At 41.6% G+C, this 18,453-nt stretch overlaps 1 protein-coding gene across 4 annotated transcripts in view; it reads left to right on the forward strand.

Annotated features, from left to right (window-relative positions):
• The window catches only part of LOC114246576 (Salt-inducible kinase 3), a 45,258-nt gene that overhangs the window by 18,078 nt on the left and 8,727 nt on the right, over positions 1 to 18,453 (forward strand). The window contains exons 3-19 of one of the 4 annotated variants that reach the window (XM_028179159.2): positions 1,080 to 1,143; positions 2,013 to 2,167; positions 2,590 to 2,721; positions 3,657 to 3,780; positions 5,045 to 5,167; positions 6,132 to 6,253; positions 6,601 to 6,703; positions 7,113 to 7,162; positions 7,951 to 8,070; positions 8,165 to 8,281; positions 8,627 to 8,707; positions 9,045 to 9,186; positions 9,826 to 9,917; positions 12,103 to 12,194; positions 12,773 to 12,866; positions 15,128 to 15,206; positions 17,776 to 18,420. In XM_028179159.2, coding sequence (XP_028034960.2) covers positions 1,080 to 1,143; positions 2,013 to 2,167; positions 2,590 to 2,721; positions 3,657 to 3,780; positions 5,045 to 5,167; positions 6,132 to 6,253; positions 6,601 to 6,703; positions 7,113 to 7,162; positions 7,951 to 8,070; positions 8,165 to 8,281; positions 8,627 to 8,707; positions 9,045 to 9,186; positions 9,826 to 9,917; positions 12,103 to 12,194; positions 12,773 to 12,866; positions 15,128 to 15,206; positions 17,776 to 18,420 — 2,335 coding nt within the window. The remainder of the gene's footprint in view (positions 1 to 1,079; positions 1,144 to 2,012; positions 2,168 to 2,589; positions 2,722 to 3,656; positions 3,781 to 5,044; positions 5,168 to 6,131; positions 6,254 to 6,600; positions 6,704 to 7,112; positions 7,163 to 7,950; positions 8,071 to 8,164; positions 8,282 to 8,626; positions 8,708 to 9,044; positions 9,187 to 9,825; positions 9,918 to 12,102; positions 12,195 to 12,772; positions 12,867 to 15,127; positions 15,207 to 17,775; positions 18,421 to 18,453) is intronic. The other 3 variants (XM_028179160.2, XM_028179161.2, XM_028179162.2) reach the window with 3 other exon arrangements.

Consider the following 18,453-nt stretch of genomic DNA (forward strand, 5'->3'; position numbering starts at 1 on the left):
TTGTTGGAGTTTACTCCTTTAGAATCGATTTACATATATAGGCCCGGGGTATGAAAATTATGGGGACCAAAATCGTACTAGCATGTCACACGAAATGCGTTATGCGCCTGATTGGCTCCTGATTGCGTGATGCGTGCGCGCGCCAATCAAAATCGTACTAGCATGTCACACGAAATGCGTTATGCGCCTGATTGGCTCCTGATTGCGTGATGCGTGCGCGCGCCAATCAAAATCGTACTAGCATGTCACACGAAATGCGTTATGCGCCTGATTGGCTCCTGATTGCGTGATGCGTGCGCGCGCCAATCAGGAGCCAACGCGCGGCCGCGTTATCGCAGGTGACGCCGGGCTGCTGCGCCGGCAGTCCGCCACAAAGCCTCGTACTGATCGCGCGTTTCTCTCATTATTGTATTTTCATATATTTGTTAGTCGTTTGTTTTGTGTCTCGTTAATTTGTTAATAATCTGTAGTGTATCGTGTTGTCGTAATATAGAACTATTTCTCGTATTGTTTCGTTTAATTTTTTATATCCAGTAAACTCCAGTCGTGCGTCGGAGCGGACACACACACTTTTTTTCTGTAAATTTCAATCTTAAACAATTGGTTTAAAGGCGAAATTCTAAACAATAGTATTCAAAATGGTTTTTTTTAATTGCAAATATGGGTGGACCAGTTCACAGCCCCCCTGTTAAGTGGTTACTGGAGCTCATAGACATCTACAAGGTAAATTCGCCACCCGTCTTGAGATATAAGTTCTAAAGTCTCAGTATAGTTACAACGGCTGCCTCGAAATTCGATCCGAAACGCATTACTGCTTCACGGCCGAAATAGGCGTGGCTGTGGTACCTACCCGTGCGGACTTACAAGTCCTGCCACCAGTGAATTTGAATTGAAAGTAAGTTCCGTCCTGAAGGCGGTACCGCGATGCGCCCCATTTTATTTATTTATTGTGAATTATAACACTTAACACGTGCACATTTGTATTGTGTGCGTATATATTCAGGCACTAATTTAATGGTTCAATATTAAGTCAGTTGTGAATTGGCTGACATCATTTTTGTTATTTTGTGATTCTTCAGGTGATGGAGAGCACCCACACGATTTATTTAGTAACAGAATACGCACCGAACGGTGAAATATTTGGTAAGTTTTAAAATTTATTTCGATAACTTATGAAATACGTATACTCACCTTCGTTCAAGGACTTCAATGTTAAGGGTAGTCTTTTCAGGACTCCTTTGGGGGATATGTCATGGCGCTCTGTGAACTCCGTGTGATGAAATTCCATATTTTTTTACTGCCCTTATAGACAGACGAGCATACGGCCCACCTAATGGTGAGTGGTTAGTGTCGCTCATGGACCTCAGCAATGCCAGGGGCAGAGCCAAGCCACTGCGTGCCGTATCTTTTAATGGAGGTCTGAATTTGAGGCTACTGGGTCCACACACCTAGAAAAACAAAGATATGGAGTTTATGCTTAACAAGAGACCTAGTATTTTCACCCGGAGGATTGGGTTCCCTGTGTTTTGACTAGACCAAGGATGAACAACACGCCTGGAGCCTATGTTTAACCAATAGTTCGCGAGCTGAGGCTTGGCGCACACTGATTAAATGGGGTTTTGGTAATTAGGACCATAACATACCTTAAAACAATTTTTTATTTTTTTTATTTTTTTTTATTGCTAATTGAGTGGACGAGCTCACAGCCCACCTGGTGTTAAGTGGTTACTGAGCCCATAGACATTTACGACGTAAATGCGCCACCCACCTTGAGATATAAGTTCTAAGGTCTCAAGTATAGTTACAACGGCTGCCCCACCCTTCAAACCGAAACGCATTGCTGCTTCACGGCAGAAATAGGCAGGGCGGTGGTACCCACCCGCGCGGACTCACAAGAGGTCCTACCACCAGTAAAAAATTGCCAAAGGTTTCCAGTTTTCCTCGAGTGATGCGCTTAAATTTAAAGCTCGTTTCGGGTCACAATACGTCCTGCCACCAGTAAAATGTTCCAGATCACTTGGTGTCCAGGGGTCGTATGACGGAGTCGGAGGCGGCCCGAGCTTTCTCCCAGATGGTGGCCGCCGTGGGGTACTGCCACGCGAACGGTGTCGTCCACCGCGACCTAAAGGCTGAGAATTTACTGTTAGACAAAAACATGAACATAAAGGTGAGACGGGCTTTTGGGAACCATTGAAGTTACCGGGTATTGTGACTTATGGTTATGTGATAAAGCTTTTTTTTTGTAATAGGCGGAATGTTGGAGCATGCTGGTTAGCAATATGGCCAGTTACCGGTCTTTGTTCTTTGAAAACAAATCTGCCTGTGCAGAATATTGACAGACGGGCTGTTCTCCATAAACCGAAGTCTTAATCTATGACCCTTTTGAATTTTGGTCCCGAACGAACCACGAGCGCTACCTCTTTTTTTTCAGTATAGTTACAACGGCTGCCCCGCCCTTCAAACCGAAACGCATTACTGCTTCACGGCAGAAAATAAGCATGGTAGTGGTACCTACTCGTGCGGACTCACAAGAGGTCCTACCACCAGTAATATATTTCTTTGCCAACCCATGCCTTTTTCTCTCCTCAGTTAGCAGATTTCGGCTTCAGCAACGAATATAGAACCGGAGGAGCCCTGAGCACCTGGTGCGGGAGTCCTCCGTACGCAGCGCCCGAGCTCTTCGAAGGGAGACAGTATGATGGACCCAAAGCCGACATTTGGGTACGTTCGAAATATATTAGCGTAATTTTTTATTATTATTTATTTATACAGAAATAAAAAAAATATATGATGCCGTTAGCTCAAAAGTGGCCTAAGCTTATCATAGTTATTATGGAGGCAATTAGAGTTGAATTTTCATGAATTTGAATTTGAGTAAGCCAAAAAACAATCCACGCAAAAATAATGCTTACAAAGCTATCTGTTATCTATGGATGAAACTATGGATAGGCAGGCCGGTTTTACATAAAAAAAAATTATATTTTAAATAAATTCCAATATACGTCATACAAGCTTGAATATACAAAATTACGGGTTAGGCCACTTTTGCGCTGATGGCCTCATATATACTAGAACAATGAAAAAAAAAAAAAAAAATTAAAAAAAAAAACTAAATTATATTATTAAAAGGAGTCCCTTTAGGCAAGGAAGATACCGGCAGCGTGTTCCCCCTTTGAATAGCTAGACTAATTCTTTGTCCGAGGTAGCTGCCAACTCTTCGGTCTCCTGTGACGTCGACTAACCTTTTTGCTATTTCCTTAAAAAGCCTTATAGCGCTAGGACCCCACGGACCAAGGCTCTCGACACCAAATGGGACAAAAACATATTAACATAAAAACAATAATCATTTCAGATGTTTAATATGTACAAGAACAAGACCGATTTACTAAATAATTACCACTGGGTCTTTATTAGAGAGCCCTTGCGTGAGTAGAATATCACCCTGCCTATTGCTGATCGGCAGAGACAATGTTTTGAAGAGTGGGACATGTGTTACGATTGAGAGGTAGACTTCACGTCTCAAGGTGGTGTCATTCACGCAGTGATGTCTAAAGGATCCGGTAACCATTTAACACCATGGTTTAATGGAGTTGCCCACAGCCCGCCAGTCAAACTTTCCCATGGAAATGTGACGGTGAACGGTGATCGTTTTACAGTCACTGGGCGTCGTATTATACGTTCTGGTCTGCGGGGCGTTGCCGTTCGATGGGAACACCCTCCACGAGCTCAGGAACGTGGTCCTGAGCGGAAAGTTCCGAATACCGTACTTCATGTCACAAGGTCAGTAAGAGTATTTTCAGCGAATCCTCCAAATCCATCAAGGATGACACCCATATCGGGCTTATTGAATTAGGAAAGGGGTTGTGTGTGGGGGGGGGGGAGCATCTCGCCATCTCTCTCTCGGACTCTCTCCGACGTACTTCCGTTTCTTTTCCTGGGCCTGGGGTCTAACCTTCTGCGAAGTCCCCGCGTCTAGGGGGCGCAAACGGCTCCCCTGCCCTTTCGCCTAAGCGTCCGATCCCCCGAGGTGCGAACCCGGGCGGGAATAATGCTTACCTGGAAAAATGCTTAGTTTTTCACGCTTCATTAGCTAGTCCTTTGTCTGTATGTTTATATAACGAAATATTTAAATGTAATCTTCATCGACTTCAAGAGGTCTGATTAATTCGACAATTTGCATATGTGTCAAGTACCGATGGCAATACAATAATGCTACGCCGGTAGGAGTAACGCCATCTATCGCCGAATAACAGAAACTGTAGAGATATACGACAAAGGGAAGATCTTCCACTGAGCTGGTTAAATTGCTCGGTAGACCGACGCTCCGAATGTTGTTCGAAACTTGTATATATGCACGCTTATGTTGAAAACGTCGTAAGCGAGATTCAGGCATCTGTCAATTTTTCTTGTAGTGTGTGATGGCTACCCGCCACAGAAACTAATATAAAAAAACTGGTAACATCGAGAACGCTCAAGAGGTACAACGCCATCTATTGTCAGATAGCGGAAACACACATCAAAGCTACTCGACTTGCCCAGGATATTCTCAATAAATCTAGGGATGTCGTATCGACTATAAAAGCGTTGCAGAGATGACACGCAGTCAGTCAATAATCGGATCTACTCGAAGCGAAACAGCGAATGGATCACCTGAAGCGAAGCGGAGGAAGTGAATTGAGAATTTTAAAATATTCGTTAAGTGTTCTGATTGTTACTACAGTTTCAATTTGTACTTCGGTAGAATTTTTATTTATTCCGAACCCGCCTTAGAGTGTTGCTACTGACTTATAAAGCGGCTGTATAACCCTGGCCGACCATTTAAAGTGGAGCTTAAGATTGCTTCACGGTAGGAATAGGTGAGATTTTGGTGCCCATCTATGTGGTTCTACTACACAATGGGTATATGTGTCCAATTTTTATTAGAAGATGCGGTTATAGACTAGACAGTCAGCTATTCCTGCTGTTTCTCAATTTCTTTCCTAGCGGAAGCGGTTTGATTTTATTGAATTACTAATTCTACGATCAGTCCTTATTCTCGTTTTAGAATGCGAAAATCTAATAAGGCATATGCTGGTCGTGGAACCGGAGAAGAGGTTATCCCTGCGCGGTGTTGCCAGGCACAGGTGGCTGGCGGCACACCAACCTGGGCCAGGACCGGGCGATCGAGGTATGGCAACCCTGCTCTTTATTTAATTCCAGTTACGCATATATGATGACGTCAGAAGGCAAGTCCGTACAAACGCCTAGAGACCCAACGCATCCATTGCGGGCTCGTAAACAGCTTACATATCATTAATCCTGTAGTTATGAACAATTTAAATCTAACGCTATTTCGTCACACAAGAAAGTCCGTTTGTGTTTAGCGATAGCTATTTCGAGTTAAGCATTTGTCATTAAGCCGCTTACAGTGTCACGAGGTGGTCTCTTAATATTTTGGATGTTTCAATTTCAAAAGTCATCCCTCCCAGAAGATTTATAATATCTTTGTCTTCTTCGAGTTGTATTAGACTGTCGAATCTGTTAAATAAATATATAGTATATATTTTTATTATTGACATCTGAATGAGCTCACTGTCTCACTCAGCCTTCTGTAGTTCATTGATGTCTCAACGTCGCCATCCATCCTGATGAGGTCGGAACCTCGATTGCACAACGAAACGGCTATCCCACTCTTCTAACTGGAATACAGCCCCATCAATTTACGTCAATATTTCATTACCGACTCCCTAATTAAACTGGTGGGGGTAAGTCCGGCTGATTATTCCATCATATTTATGCCGTTTTTTTCTTTGCTTCGGTGGTTGGACAAGCACACGGCACACCCGGTGTTAAGTAGTTACCGGAACCCATAGACATCTACAACGTAAATGCTGCCACCTACCTCGAGATATGAGTTCTAAGGTCTCAGTATAGTTACAACGGCTTTCCCTCCCTTCAAACCGAAACGCATTACTGCTTCACGGCAGAAATAGGGCGGTGGTACCTACCCGTGCGGACTCATAAGACGTCCTCCCACCAGATTAACAAGACTATGGCGTCCACCATGTCTCGGGATGGCTGATGGTGGGACCCCTGTGATGGGTGGACTTCAATCGCTTGTCTGGTTTGAAGCAGTAACCTTTTAATTATAGATGCGTCGACCGGAGCCTGCATATGTCACACGTCTATGTCGCAGACCGAACCCGGGGCCTCGGAAACTGTTATGGCGCATTTGCTCACGCTCCCCGGGCTCACGAAGGAGCACGTACAACAGGTATTGGTGCTATTCAGATAAATTGTCATTTTTTTTATTGTTTTGATGGGTAGACGATTTCCCGGCCCATTTGGTGTTAAGTGGTTACCGGAGCTCATAGACATCTACAACGTAAATGCCGCCACCCATCTTGAGATATGAGTTCTAAAGTCTCAGTATAGTTACAACGACTGCCCCACCCTTCAAACCGAAACGCATTACTGCTACACGGCAGAAATAGGCAGAGTGGTGATACCTACCCGTGCGTTCCGCTTCGAGGGGTGAGAGAAAGACTTGGACCTCCTCTCACCCGTCAACACCAGCTGACCCTTGATAAACAAACTAAAAATCACCTCGTTTCATTTCAGTCGGTGCAAGAAGAACGCTTCGATCACATATCGGCCATCTACCACCTCCTCATGGATAAGCTCGAACAGAGAAGCAGCGCCCGGAGTAGCCTGCAGCACAGAGGTGGGTCTACTCGAAAGACCCTCGTTGGTCGAGGAGACACACCCTGTATCTTGACGGTACTGGTTCTAGACTTCCCCTGGAGGGCACAACCGTACCAGACCGCATCGCAAGTGGTCAAGGAACGCAAGGACCGACACGCGATTAGTCCTGATTTGTAATATCATTGGCGCTGGCTAACCCATACACACAACCCACGACTCAGCGAAGCACTGCTCTCGCTAGGGCTAGTGTGAGTTCCGTGAGCTCACCTACTTCGGTGAATCTAGTATGACCCTTCGAGGTTACTAGAGTAAGAATGAACAAAAAAACTTGTTTGACAATAGACCCGTCTCTCTCTCTAGCGCAGCGTATTTCGATGTGAGTGACCGAGACAGATTTATTTTTTTATGATTATACCGTATGTTTCCAGATTCCCTGGACTCGACGACCGGTCTGCCGTTGGATCTCACTAGTTGTAAGGTAATCTATGCAAGTATTCTATCTCATACGCGTAGACTAAAAATCTAAAGTTTATCTCTTTTTAGTGTCACTTTTTCGTTTCATTTAATTTTTATCGTGAAAAATTTAATAAATGCTATCTTAACCGAGCGCTTGAGTGTTTGTGTTGAAAGACACTTCAATGTGTTGGTGTGGTCCATGGTCCGCAAGTGCGCCAGAGTCGTAGGAGGCGTACGTATATTGTTTATGGACTGCATTAATTCGAGTGTTACTATGTCACCTACAAAACTGCGAATTTATACGTACTAATATTTATTCGACGATGGAAATTCAACCATAATGACTAATATCTTAAGATTCGATTTTATTTTGTAGTTCCATGAAATTAGGAAAAAAATCATTGCTATTGGTAATACTAAAGCTCTGTTCTGATACTATTGAACAACAATATATACAAACCTTTTAACCTACGAGTAAATAATAAGTCTATTTATTCGTAATAAATAATAAGTCTATTTATTCGTACCTTTTAACAAAATAAACCTAAAATTATACTTAACTGTATTGACATGTCTATCGGCTTATATATAGATATCTCAGTTTGAAATACAGAAAATATGCAACTCTTGGTATTAAAGTAAATGTATAAGTGCACTCTGAATTAACTATTGAATAATTCTGTTTTTTTTCTTCATATAATTGTCATACATTTATGGATGGTGTCATGCAAGAGCAACATACGTATTTTATTAAGTGACATTTTTGGTTAAAGGGTACTGGACATGTTCTGATTAAAATTTGTTTTACAGAATTCGGAAGACGAGGAGATGGATGCGGAGGATTCTTCGATACAGGATTCTCTGATATCGTTACCCAATCCTGAAGCGTCGGTGGACTATCTGACCGACGGACCCGAGGCCCTGGAGAAGGTAAGGGCTCTGGATTATGACAGCTGAAGTTATCCCCAGTGTACATTCAGTGTCAAACCTCCTACCACCAGTAATGTCGTTAATACGTTTTCAGTTCGGTGACGGCTCGATACCAGTTCAAGAGGAGCGGACCCAGCAGCCCGCCAGCACTGGCGAGCAGCACGCCACCAGGCGGCACACCGTGGGGCCCGGCGACTGCAGACACACACAGGTGACCCCCCTCTGAACCCTGCGTATCCCCTCTCTGACCCCCCGTGTGACCCCCTATCAACTTAACCACTGCTGCTCCTAGCTACTGCTTGGAGGCAGTACCTATGTATGTATAAGCAAAGATAAATAAATAAAAATATTTTAGTGTTACCATTGCAATAATTCGAGAAATAAACAGATTTCTAGTTTTATTTGAACCAGTTAAACCTTAAATATATGCATATAGATAACAAATCTAAAAAAAGAAACGCTTAATTAAAGCTATTGCAAACCGAACTAAACAATAACGACATCAGACCAAAGTCTGCACGGTCCCCGCGGGTGCTGACGCGCGCTGTGTCCCCAGGGCGGCGAGCTGAGCGCGTGCGGGGCCGCGGTGTCCGCCGACCTGCGCCCCTCCCCCCTCTACGTGTCCGCGCAGTTCAATGTGAGTATTATTTTTTGTTTTATTGCTTAGATGGGTTGACGAGCTCACAGCCCAGCTGCTGTTAAGTGGTTACTGGAGCCCATAGACATCTACAACGTAAATGCGCCACCCACCTTGTGATACAAGTTCTAAGGTCTCAGTATAGTTACAACGGCTGTCTCACCAATTAGTGGTGGCATTTACGTCGTAGATGTCTATGGGCTCCAGGAATCGCTTAACACCAGGTGGCCCGTGAGCTCATCCACCCAGTTAAGCAATATTTTTTTTAAATCTAATATGTCGTGCAATTTCCTCGCTAATAAAAGCCCGCATTAAGGACGTGACGTTTGTTCGTCAGCAGCAGGCCTCGCCGGACGTGTCGCTGCTGCCGAACACGAACCTGGCCGCCAAGCTGCCGGCCGTGCAGCACCAGCCCGCGCGCTACTTCAGCGTCAAGGACCAGCACCTGCTGAAGCCGCCGCACGCCATGCAGAGCCAAGGTACGAGCTACCTGCGGAGCTCAGTGAAGCAGTAATGCGTTTCGGTTTGAAGGGCGAGGCAGCCGTTGTAACTATAGTTGAGACCTTAGAACTTATATCTCAAGGTTGGCTCCGGTAACGACTTAACTGTGGAGTGTGAGCTCGTCCACCCATAAGCAATAAAAAAATATGCCACCTTAATACATGAGTTCTGAGTCTCATTTTACAGTACAACGGCTGCCCCACCCTTGAAACCGAAACGCATTACTGCTTCACGGCAGAAATAGGCAGGGCGGTGGTACCTACCCGTGCGGACTCACAAGACGTCCCTATTGCGCTATCAGCAGTAATAACGCAAATAAAAAATTTGCAGGTTTGATTTTTATTAACACGATGTTATTCCTTCACTGGAAGTCAATCGTGAATATTTGTTAAGTACGTATTTCATTGGAAAAATTGGTATCCGCCTGCGGGATTCGAACACCGGTGCATCGCTACATACGAATGCAACGGACGTCTTATCCTTTAGGCCACGTGTCATCCAGCCATCAGCCAGGCCATTTAAGAAATTAAAAAAAATAGGAGAAGATTGAGAACCGCTGGCCGTGGATACGTTTCTACGAATGAATGCTATTATAGTTCTTATTTTGTACACAACAGCGTCGACATTCGGGCGACGTGCTTCGGACGGAGGCGCCCACGTGCCCCGCTGCAGGGAGAGGACATGCTGCCACCCCATGCCCTCGCATCACGTATGTCCTCTTCTTTCTTCTCAAACTCTCAACAGTTCTCTTCACAGCGGATCAGGTCTCCAGTGCTGATTGTGGCTGCTGGACTGTTTAATCTTACACATCATGATCCTAGACTGTTCACGCTTTTGTTTAAGCTATTGCATAACTTTTATCGCGGGCTTAGAGCGCAGCGACCGAATCAAGAAATTCCGTAACGAAAATAAAACCTAACCATGTAGCTACCATGTAGCTCGCGTTAAACACATTCACACGTTGCGCTTGTGTAGTGTTTGTGAATAAGCGCGTGGTGTGACGTCACACAGCATGCGCATCATGAAAAGTCTGCCCATCTCTCACTCGCGAGGTCTAGCTTGTTAGTATGAAGGGGACAGTTAATGTTTTGCTTTTGTTAATGTTTATAAATATATCGTGGTTTTATTTTATTATTGTTTTAATATTAAATTATTATAGTCTAATTATAATTGCATAAGTTGATAAAAAATGTTATGCAATAGCTTTACCGCGGCACTCCCCGAGTGCCACAAGTTTTTTTTTCCACCTATGCTGATAGCCTTGAGAGGCTATTTCTGCTTCGACTTAACGTGTAGGTGAGCTCACGGGGCTCAAACCGGAAGTGCTACTAACACTGGCCCTGACAAGTGCAGTGCTTCGCAGAATAAACCACCGGATCGGAAATGCGACCCACTGAGAAGATCCGGCGGGAAACTCAGTGGGCTGTGTCTGTAGGTTAATTCGCTTGTCGAGCTCTTCGTCGCTTGCGACGAGTTCGACGAGGACGGTGACCAATGCTTGAGGTACCTAAAAGCACCGTTAGTGGATCGGGAGGATCCGAAATGACGCGTTTAATGTTCACGCATTTGCAATTCTGAGGATGTCGATCCTTGAAATTATTGTATCTGTATTTTGTTATTGGTATTATTTTGTAAAATGTCGCGACCAATTAGAATCGAGCTGTGTGCGACGCTAGAAACGTGTGCGGTTGCTATTGGTCCCGAATATTGTTCTCTGACCCCGCTATCCTGTAAAACCGTACGATTGCTAATTCAGAATACACACACCAACCGGTATTTCGAAAAATAAACATGTTTAATTTCACTGAAATCAGTCCTCAAGTCTAAAATGAACAATATCAAATACGACATATATATTGCCACTACATAAATTTTGACATGATTCACGCACGATTGAGGCCAAAAGGCAATAAATAGCAATATTGGGATAAAAAAAAGTGATAATAAACCAAATAGCGTTCCTAATTATGTCTGCAAGTCCCGGACACCCTAACAATTAAAATGAGATCGAGTTAAATAATCTAAATATATTCGCAGTAGAGAGTGAAACAATATACTTAAATTAAAATACAAGATAATACATACGAATCCGTATTCATACACTTTTTGTGTGTGTTTCTGTGTGTATATACGTTTAACAATTAGTTACTCCATCCAATACATTCGAATCAAAAGAAAAAAACATATTGGTTTCGTGAGCCAGCAATGGAACTCGAAGGTACAGTTACGCCGGTAAGAGTAACGCCATCTATCACCGAATAATCGAACGAATATCGAAGTATCTAATAGCATCTAGAAAGCTCGAGTAGTACAACGCCATCTATTGTCAGATAGCGGAAGACAATAATCGACTTGTGTTGAATATCCTCGATAAATCTAGGGATGTCGTATCGACTATAAAAGCGTTGCAGGGATGGCACGCAGTCTGTTAGTAATCGGAACTACTCGAAGCGAAGTGAATTCAGAATTTTAAAGTGTTTTGTATGTGTTCTAAGTGATAAATACAGTTTTAAGTTCTACTTTGCTGGAACATATTATTTATCCCGAACCCCAGCGCGTAACAGTACTAAGTTCCTACGAGATCGTTGACCTCAAGCGTCATTTCATATACGTTGCGTGGACTACAAGAACACTAGTCCAAAAATTTAATTTTCAATTGTGATTAAGGTCTTACGCGTGTTTATTAAAAGAAAGCTCAGGAATGGAGTTCATGAGCATGTTCTTTTTTATTGCCCTTGTAGGCAGACGAGCATACGGCCCACCTGATGGTGAGTGGTTACCGTCGCCCATGGACGTCAGCAACGCCAGGGGCAGAGCCAAGCCGCTGCCTACCGCTTAATACTCTGTGCTGATCCATTACAGCTGGTGCAGTGTCGGATATGTGTGGTCCGCAGGTGTCTGACAGCGGCGCGCCCCCGCGGCCCCCGGAGCCCGAGCACGGCGACGAGCAGGGCTCCGACACCACCTACAACAACAACCTCTGCAGGTAACTACGCGTCAATCGACTTTAAAAGCTTCAAAAGTCCACATACAACGATCTGTCGTTTCAGAATTGCACACGGCTGTACCACACACGGACTGGTAGGACGGCATGGTGTGATAACTTTTATTTATTTATTGCTTAGATGGTTGGACGAGCTCACAGCCCACCTGGTGTTAAGTGGTTACCGGAGCCCATAGACATCTACATCGTAAATGCACCATCCACCTTGAGATATGAGTTCTAAGGTCTCAAGTATAGTTACAACGGCTGCCCGGCCCTTCAAACAGAAACGCATTACTGCTTCACGGCAGAAATAGGCAGGGTGTAATTACGCAAATTATAATTTTGCGGAATTGATTTTTATTACACGTTATGTTATCCCTTCACCGTGGAAGTCAATCGTGAAGATTTCTTAAGTACGTATTTCATTAGAAAAATTGATACCCGGTTGCGGGATTCGAACACCGGTGCATCGTTACATACGAATGCACCGGACGTCTTATCCTTTAGGCCACGACCACTGTTTGAGCAATAGAGAAGATGATTGTAACATGAAGATTCCAATGTACTTGGTGCGACAGGTACATGATGAACCGGGGCAGCAGCAAACGGCACACCATGGCGACGCCTGAGGATGCGGCCAGCGTCGCGACGTCCGCCGCAGCCGGACACATGGTGAGCTACCAACAATCTTGTAACGGACAAAGAGATGATATATCGTCTTCTCGCATTAAAACTGTATAATCGAAAAACTTACTAATTTTACAGGAGAGTGCTTTAAAGGTCTAACATGTGATATTTTTAATAGTAATCATCTTTGCAACGGGTTTTTTTACCAGTTACATTATTATTATCTGTATTTTAAAGTAAGATAAAATTATGTATTAATTTTGTTAGTAGTGGTCAAAACATAGGTAAACTAAAAAAAAATTAAACTAAACTACGCTCTTTTGACAGTATTTATTAGAAAAATACTGGTGATACCAAATGATTTTGGAAATTCTACATTTTTAATGCGAAAAGACGATAATATGAAACCTATAATCTAAATATTTATTTATTTATTTTTATTTATAACTTTATATAATAGAGTTTACTAGACAGTATAAAGGCGGACTTAATTCCATAGACATTCTCTGACAGTCTACCTTAGGGGAGTGCAGAGATGAACCTTGTTAGGTGTAGTGCTATAGAGATATTAGGTACTTAAATAAATACATATACATAAATATACACTTATAGAAATATATATAAATAAATATTATCAATTAGATGACTGCTAACTCTCTGAGAAACAGTTCTCTAACCCTCGTCTTAAACGCTTCACGTGTAGTGGCCGACCTTATTTTGAGTGGGAGCGCATTCCATAGAAGAATATCTAATTTATGAACTTAAGTTATTCGTTAAGTGAATTTATTAATACTAGTAGTCCCCCAGTAGTCGAAATTCGACTATAATTAATTAAAATTATAAGTTTGAACATTATTATGGTTCTGTGGTCAAAGACTATTGTACTTCTATAATCACAGATTTCGCCAATAGTACACTATAGACAAATACAGTCAAAACCGTTTACTGCGACATCGTTTAGAACAACATGCTGGTTATAATAACCTAGAACAAAGGTCCCGGCTGAATGCCATATGACCGCCTTATTAAAAACATTGCTTTATACGACATTGCTAATAACGACATACCTCATAAAACGACCACATTTAACTAATATTTCGGAGAATTAGATCTGTTAGAACGACCGGCTAAGCTGTATTGTAAACAATTTGAATAGGTATTCACATTTGCCTTCAATGGCTATTAAAATCAGGAAAGAAAACAATAGGATTTAGTTTAGTGTAGGGTCTTTTCTAATGTTTAGAAACAAAACACATGCGTGCAGTAGAGTCAAAGCCCGCTTCTTCATATCTCTTCAGTTAGTTTGTTACTTACAGATTTTATGTTCACAGAAAAATAATATGCATTGTACTTATGTGTAATAAACAAAATGTACATAGTTGAATAAATATTTTTTTCCAATATTTCTCTATCGATTTGTTTGTACTTGCACGATAGGTACACATTAAGCATCACCGGTTGTTACGACTATCTGTTTTTACGACTGAATATGAGCAGTCCCTTCGATGTCGTTATAACAGATTTTGACTGTAATATCAAAGACAAACAATATTAATCTTTTTTTTTTCAATTTTACCACAGACTTAAGACCAATGTTTCCCAACCTTTTTTGTGCTATGCTCTACTGTAACGTTTCTAAAATTTTTATGGGCCCCATACATACTTTTTTATTTTGAAAAATTGATTTGTTTACTTAAGAAATATAAATTATAGGTTTTAGGAAGTAATCATTATGAAATTGTTATCAGACACAGTAAGTAATATTTCAAAACGTAGGTATAATAAAAACTGAAATTCAAATTGAAAATAATTGTAATACAGATTTTCAATAGTAATTTAATGCTTTTGTCCGCCTAAATTATCAAATTGCCCGCTTGTGGGGCGTGGGCCCCATGTTGTGAAACACCGCTTTAGACAAGAACAAAAGTTTGAGAATAAACAAAAAGTATAAATATATATGTGTCAAATACATGCTAGTGTGTGTAATGTTTTTCTTTATTGATTTAATGTATTTTTTATGCATAATTAAATGATGTTGTACATGAGTTCTAAGTTCTCACTTTTAACCGTGCAACGGCTGCCCTGCTTTTCAAACCGAAACGGTGGTTCACAGCAGAAATAGGCAGGCTGGTGGTACCTACCCGCCCGAACTCACAAGGCTCATGTTTACGGGCTCATGTGAGCACTAAAATTAGCACGCGTTCTTGCGTCGTAAATAATAGTCAGTTCTAATGACGTTATATGCTAGTGAATAACTTACGCCTACCCTCCAGGCTAAGAGCAACCTTAACTTTATGATTCCTCAGCCGAATAGCACGCCGTCTTCGACTAACAGCATCCGCGTGCGGAGGACCGGTCTCCTGACGGTCACCGAGAGGCCCCCAGGTGAGACCTGACCCCCCTCCCTCCCCCTACTCCAAGCACCGTACAGTAGCATTTGTAACAATCAAAGTGAAGCCGAAATATTTCTGCGCATAAATTTTAATATTAAATACACCCTAAGCAAATAAATAAATACTGATGCCGTTTTAAGTAATATTATAATGTTATTGGAGAAGATCTTTAATATTTTGATATATTGTCATTTAATTCATTTATTTCAATGCTATCTGTTTATTAATTGAATTGGATTCGTAAACGAAATGTGGTGTAGTTTTTTATTAAAGCAAATTAATTTCTATTCGTACCACTAGTAAGCGATATAATCTATTGCTGATATAAATATTTCACATTAATATGTTTTTTTTGTTTTGTTAAATCTACATAAAAAGCTTCAGTTTGCTTGTTGCAAATGCTCCAAACATTTCCCCGTAGTCTGAATACATAGTTGTGGTTTTTTTTTAATAATCGATTTAACTCTACGGAAACGTTCATTGAACTTACGATCGTGTTGGCCTGTTTACTGGATATTTAAAATACGAGACAATGAGATTCATCACTGAAGGTAGGCGCTAGGGAATGATATACGCATTTTAAAATTTTATTTTGAAAGACAGTTATTATACGAAGTTGTATGAAAATTTAAGCAATGGGTTATTAGTTTAACCTCTTCAATGTGCATCATGTATTATGTTTGGTTTTTTGTTTTTAAAAATATGTATTTTATTCTAAACTAAATGACGTGACGGATTGACGTGGCCTAACTAATTTTTTTAAGAGAATGAATTTTATACTTTGAACGACTTATAAACATGTATTCTATCTTAATATATATATATATATATATATATTACGTGTCACGATGTTTGTCCGCGATGGACACCTAAACTACTGAACCGATTTTAACTTTTTTTTTTTAATATGTGTTTATTTCGATCAACTGTCGCAATATTTATTAATAATAAAATAATTTCTTAAGTTGATTATTGTTATTAATTGTAAGTTTCATAAGTCTAAAACAGATGGCGCCTTAAATCAGTTTTTACAGACAATTGTAATACTGTCTGACATTAATATCTCAACCAACGTTTCACATAAGCTACAATTTAATGGCATAAACACCACGTGTTGCTGAGACTAAAGTTTAAGTCAAATTTATTTCGTAGTAAACGCAATACTTTGTTAATTTTTGGTATTAGCATAGCCGGCCGCGTGTTATTTACCACTTCGATAAAGCGGCACGACACGAGAACCCTCTCATCGTGGCCGCCGGTAACTACATTCCCGATCCTGCGGACAGAATGGAAAGCAGTCGACGTCGCCCAAAACACGTCATCTCGGATCCTCCCGATCCACTAACGGTGCTTCTAGGTACTTCAAGCACCGGTCACCGTTCTCGTCGAACCCGTCGCTTGCGACGAAGGACTCGACGAGTAAATTAACTCTCAGACACAGCCCACTGAGTTTCTCGCCGGATCTTCTCAGTGGGTCGCGTTTCCGATCCGGTGGTAGATTCTGCGAAGCGCGGCTCTTGCTAGGGTTCGTGTTAGCAACGTCATCAGGTTTGAGCCCCGTGAGCTCACCTACAAAAGTTAGGGTTACGCTGATATAGCCTCTCAAGGCTCTCAGCTTAGGTAGGAAAAAAAAAAAAAAAGTGTTATTTAGATACAAAAATCTAGCCACAGCAACGTGTGGCCGGGTCTGCTAGTCTGTATATAAAATTAAAGGCTCTCTTTTAAATCAAGCGCATACTTTAAAAGTATAAAAATCGAAAAAGTTTTCAATTACAACTTTTTTTAATATTTCAATTTTTGATCTTTACAAAAGAAACAATAATTTTGAGTTAGACCACTTCAATTCTATTGTTCGATAAGTGGACATATTTTTGTTTTAATCTTTACTCTCTATATTTATAGTTATTTTTACTTATTTAATTATTTACAATACACATAAAATGAAAAACAAATCGCAATAAAGAAATTATATTAAATTCATCGTTGTTGTACGTACTTTTAAAAAATTCCTCACAAATAATAAAAAAAAAAACATTGCGTAACAAATTACCACACTTACGCATTAATTGTTTTCTATGTATCGTAGAGTAAAAGGCTATTTGGTTTAAGCGACATTTCGCTTGACACGCGACATTTGTCTTTAATTGTAATTAAAGGTCCGTTTAATTTGGTATCAGCATCAAGAGTTCGATGTTTTTAATTGAACTTTAAATAAGTTTAATCCATTCGGTAAATAGCCAAAGAAGTTTTTTTTGTTATGATATTTATTCTAAATTTTAAACTTTAAACAGCTCTCCTGTAAAGTTTCAAAGATGAGGCTTAAACCAAATGGTTTTTCACCCTTCGATTCGTTACGCCACGCTTTCACTAGATGTCGCTGATCACTGTTAATGTATATACGGCGTGTTCAAAAAACGTTTCCGAGTATATATAGAGCTTATTTTTGTTACTTTTTTTTCTTTAAATATTTTTTTGTTTCGCATGTTGCTCGTTCTCTTTCACGCACAATTTTATATTAATTTGCTAATTTGTTTTTGTTTTCTTACGTTATTTTTTTTTAGTCATAAGCCCCGAATTAGTGATGGAAGTCGAGACTCGAATGAAGAGGAACTATTTGCCCCCCTCGATACAGTACCAGGGATACCAAAGTCCGCCCACTCCGACCGGTTCTAATGCACAAAGCAATCAAAGTCCCACGCAAGGGTCGATAACCGCAGGGACCCCTTGCCCCCAACAGGGCCCAATGCTGTCCGTGCTGGAGCCAATGCAGCAGGGAACGATCACAAAAGGTTCAATCATGTCTGGCACCCCTATAACCCAATCCGGGCCAGTATTGCCCCAATATCCCAGTTACCCCACAGCTAGCGGCTCAATAACAGCCGGCGTCCCGAGAACCGACCACCCGACCTTCAGTTCCACAACCAATGCCCCCACAAACTTCGGCTCCAATCCCACCAGCATGAACTTCGGAAGTGGCACGCCCAACTTCGGCACCCCAATGAACCAATCGACGCCGAATTTCTCGACGACTTTCGGCACGATGCCCGGGACTCCCCTGACTCAGGGGTCGGTGCCGAGCGGCTCCATAACCGCGGGCACGCCGGTCGTGGCCAATAACTACTCGAATAACCAATATAACAGGCAGAGGAAATATTCCGGGCCTCAGCGTGTGAAAATCCAAATGTTAGCAACAGTGCAAGAAATGGGTAATTTTCTCTATAATACGTATATCCATTGGT

Source organism: Bombyx mandarina, chromosome 23, assembly GCF_030267445.1.
Source record: "Bombyx mandarina strain Sakado chromosome 23, ASM3026744v2".
NCBI classification, from domain to species: domain Eukaryota; kingdom Metazoa; phylum Arthropoda; class Insecta; order Lepidoptera; family Bombycidae; genus Bombyx; species Bombyx mandarina.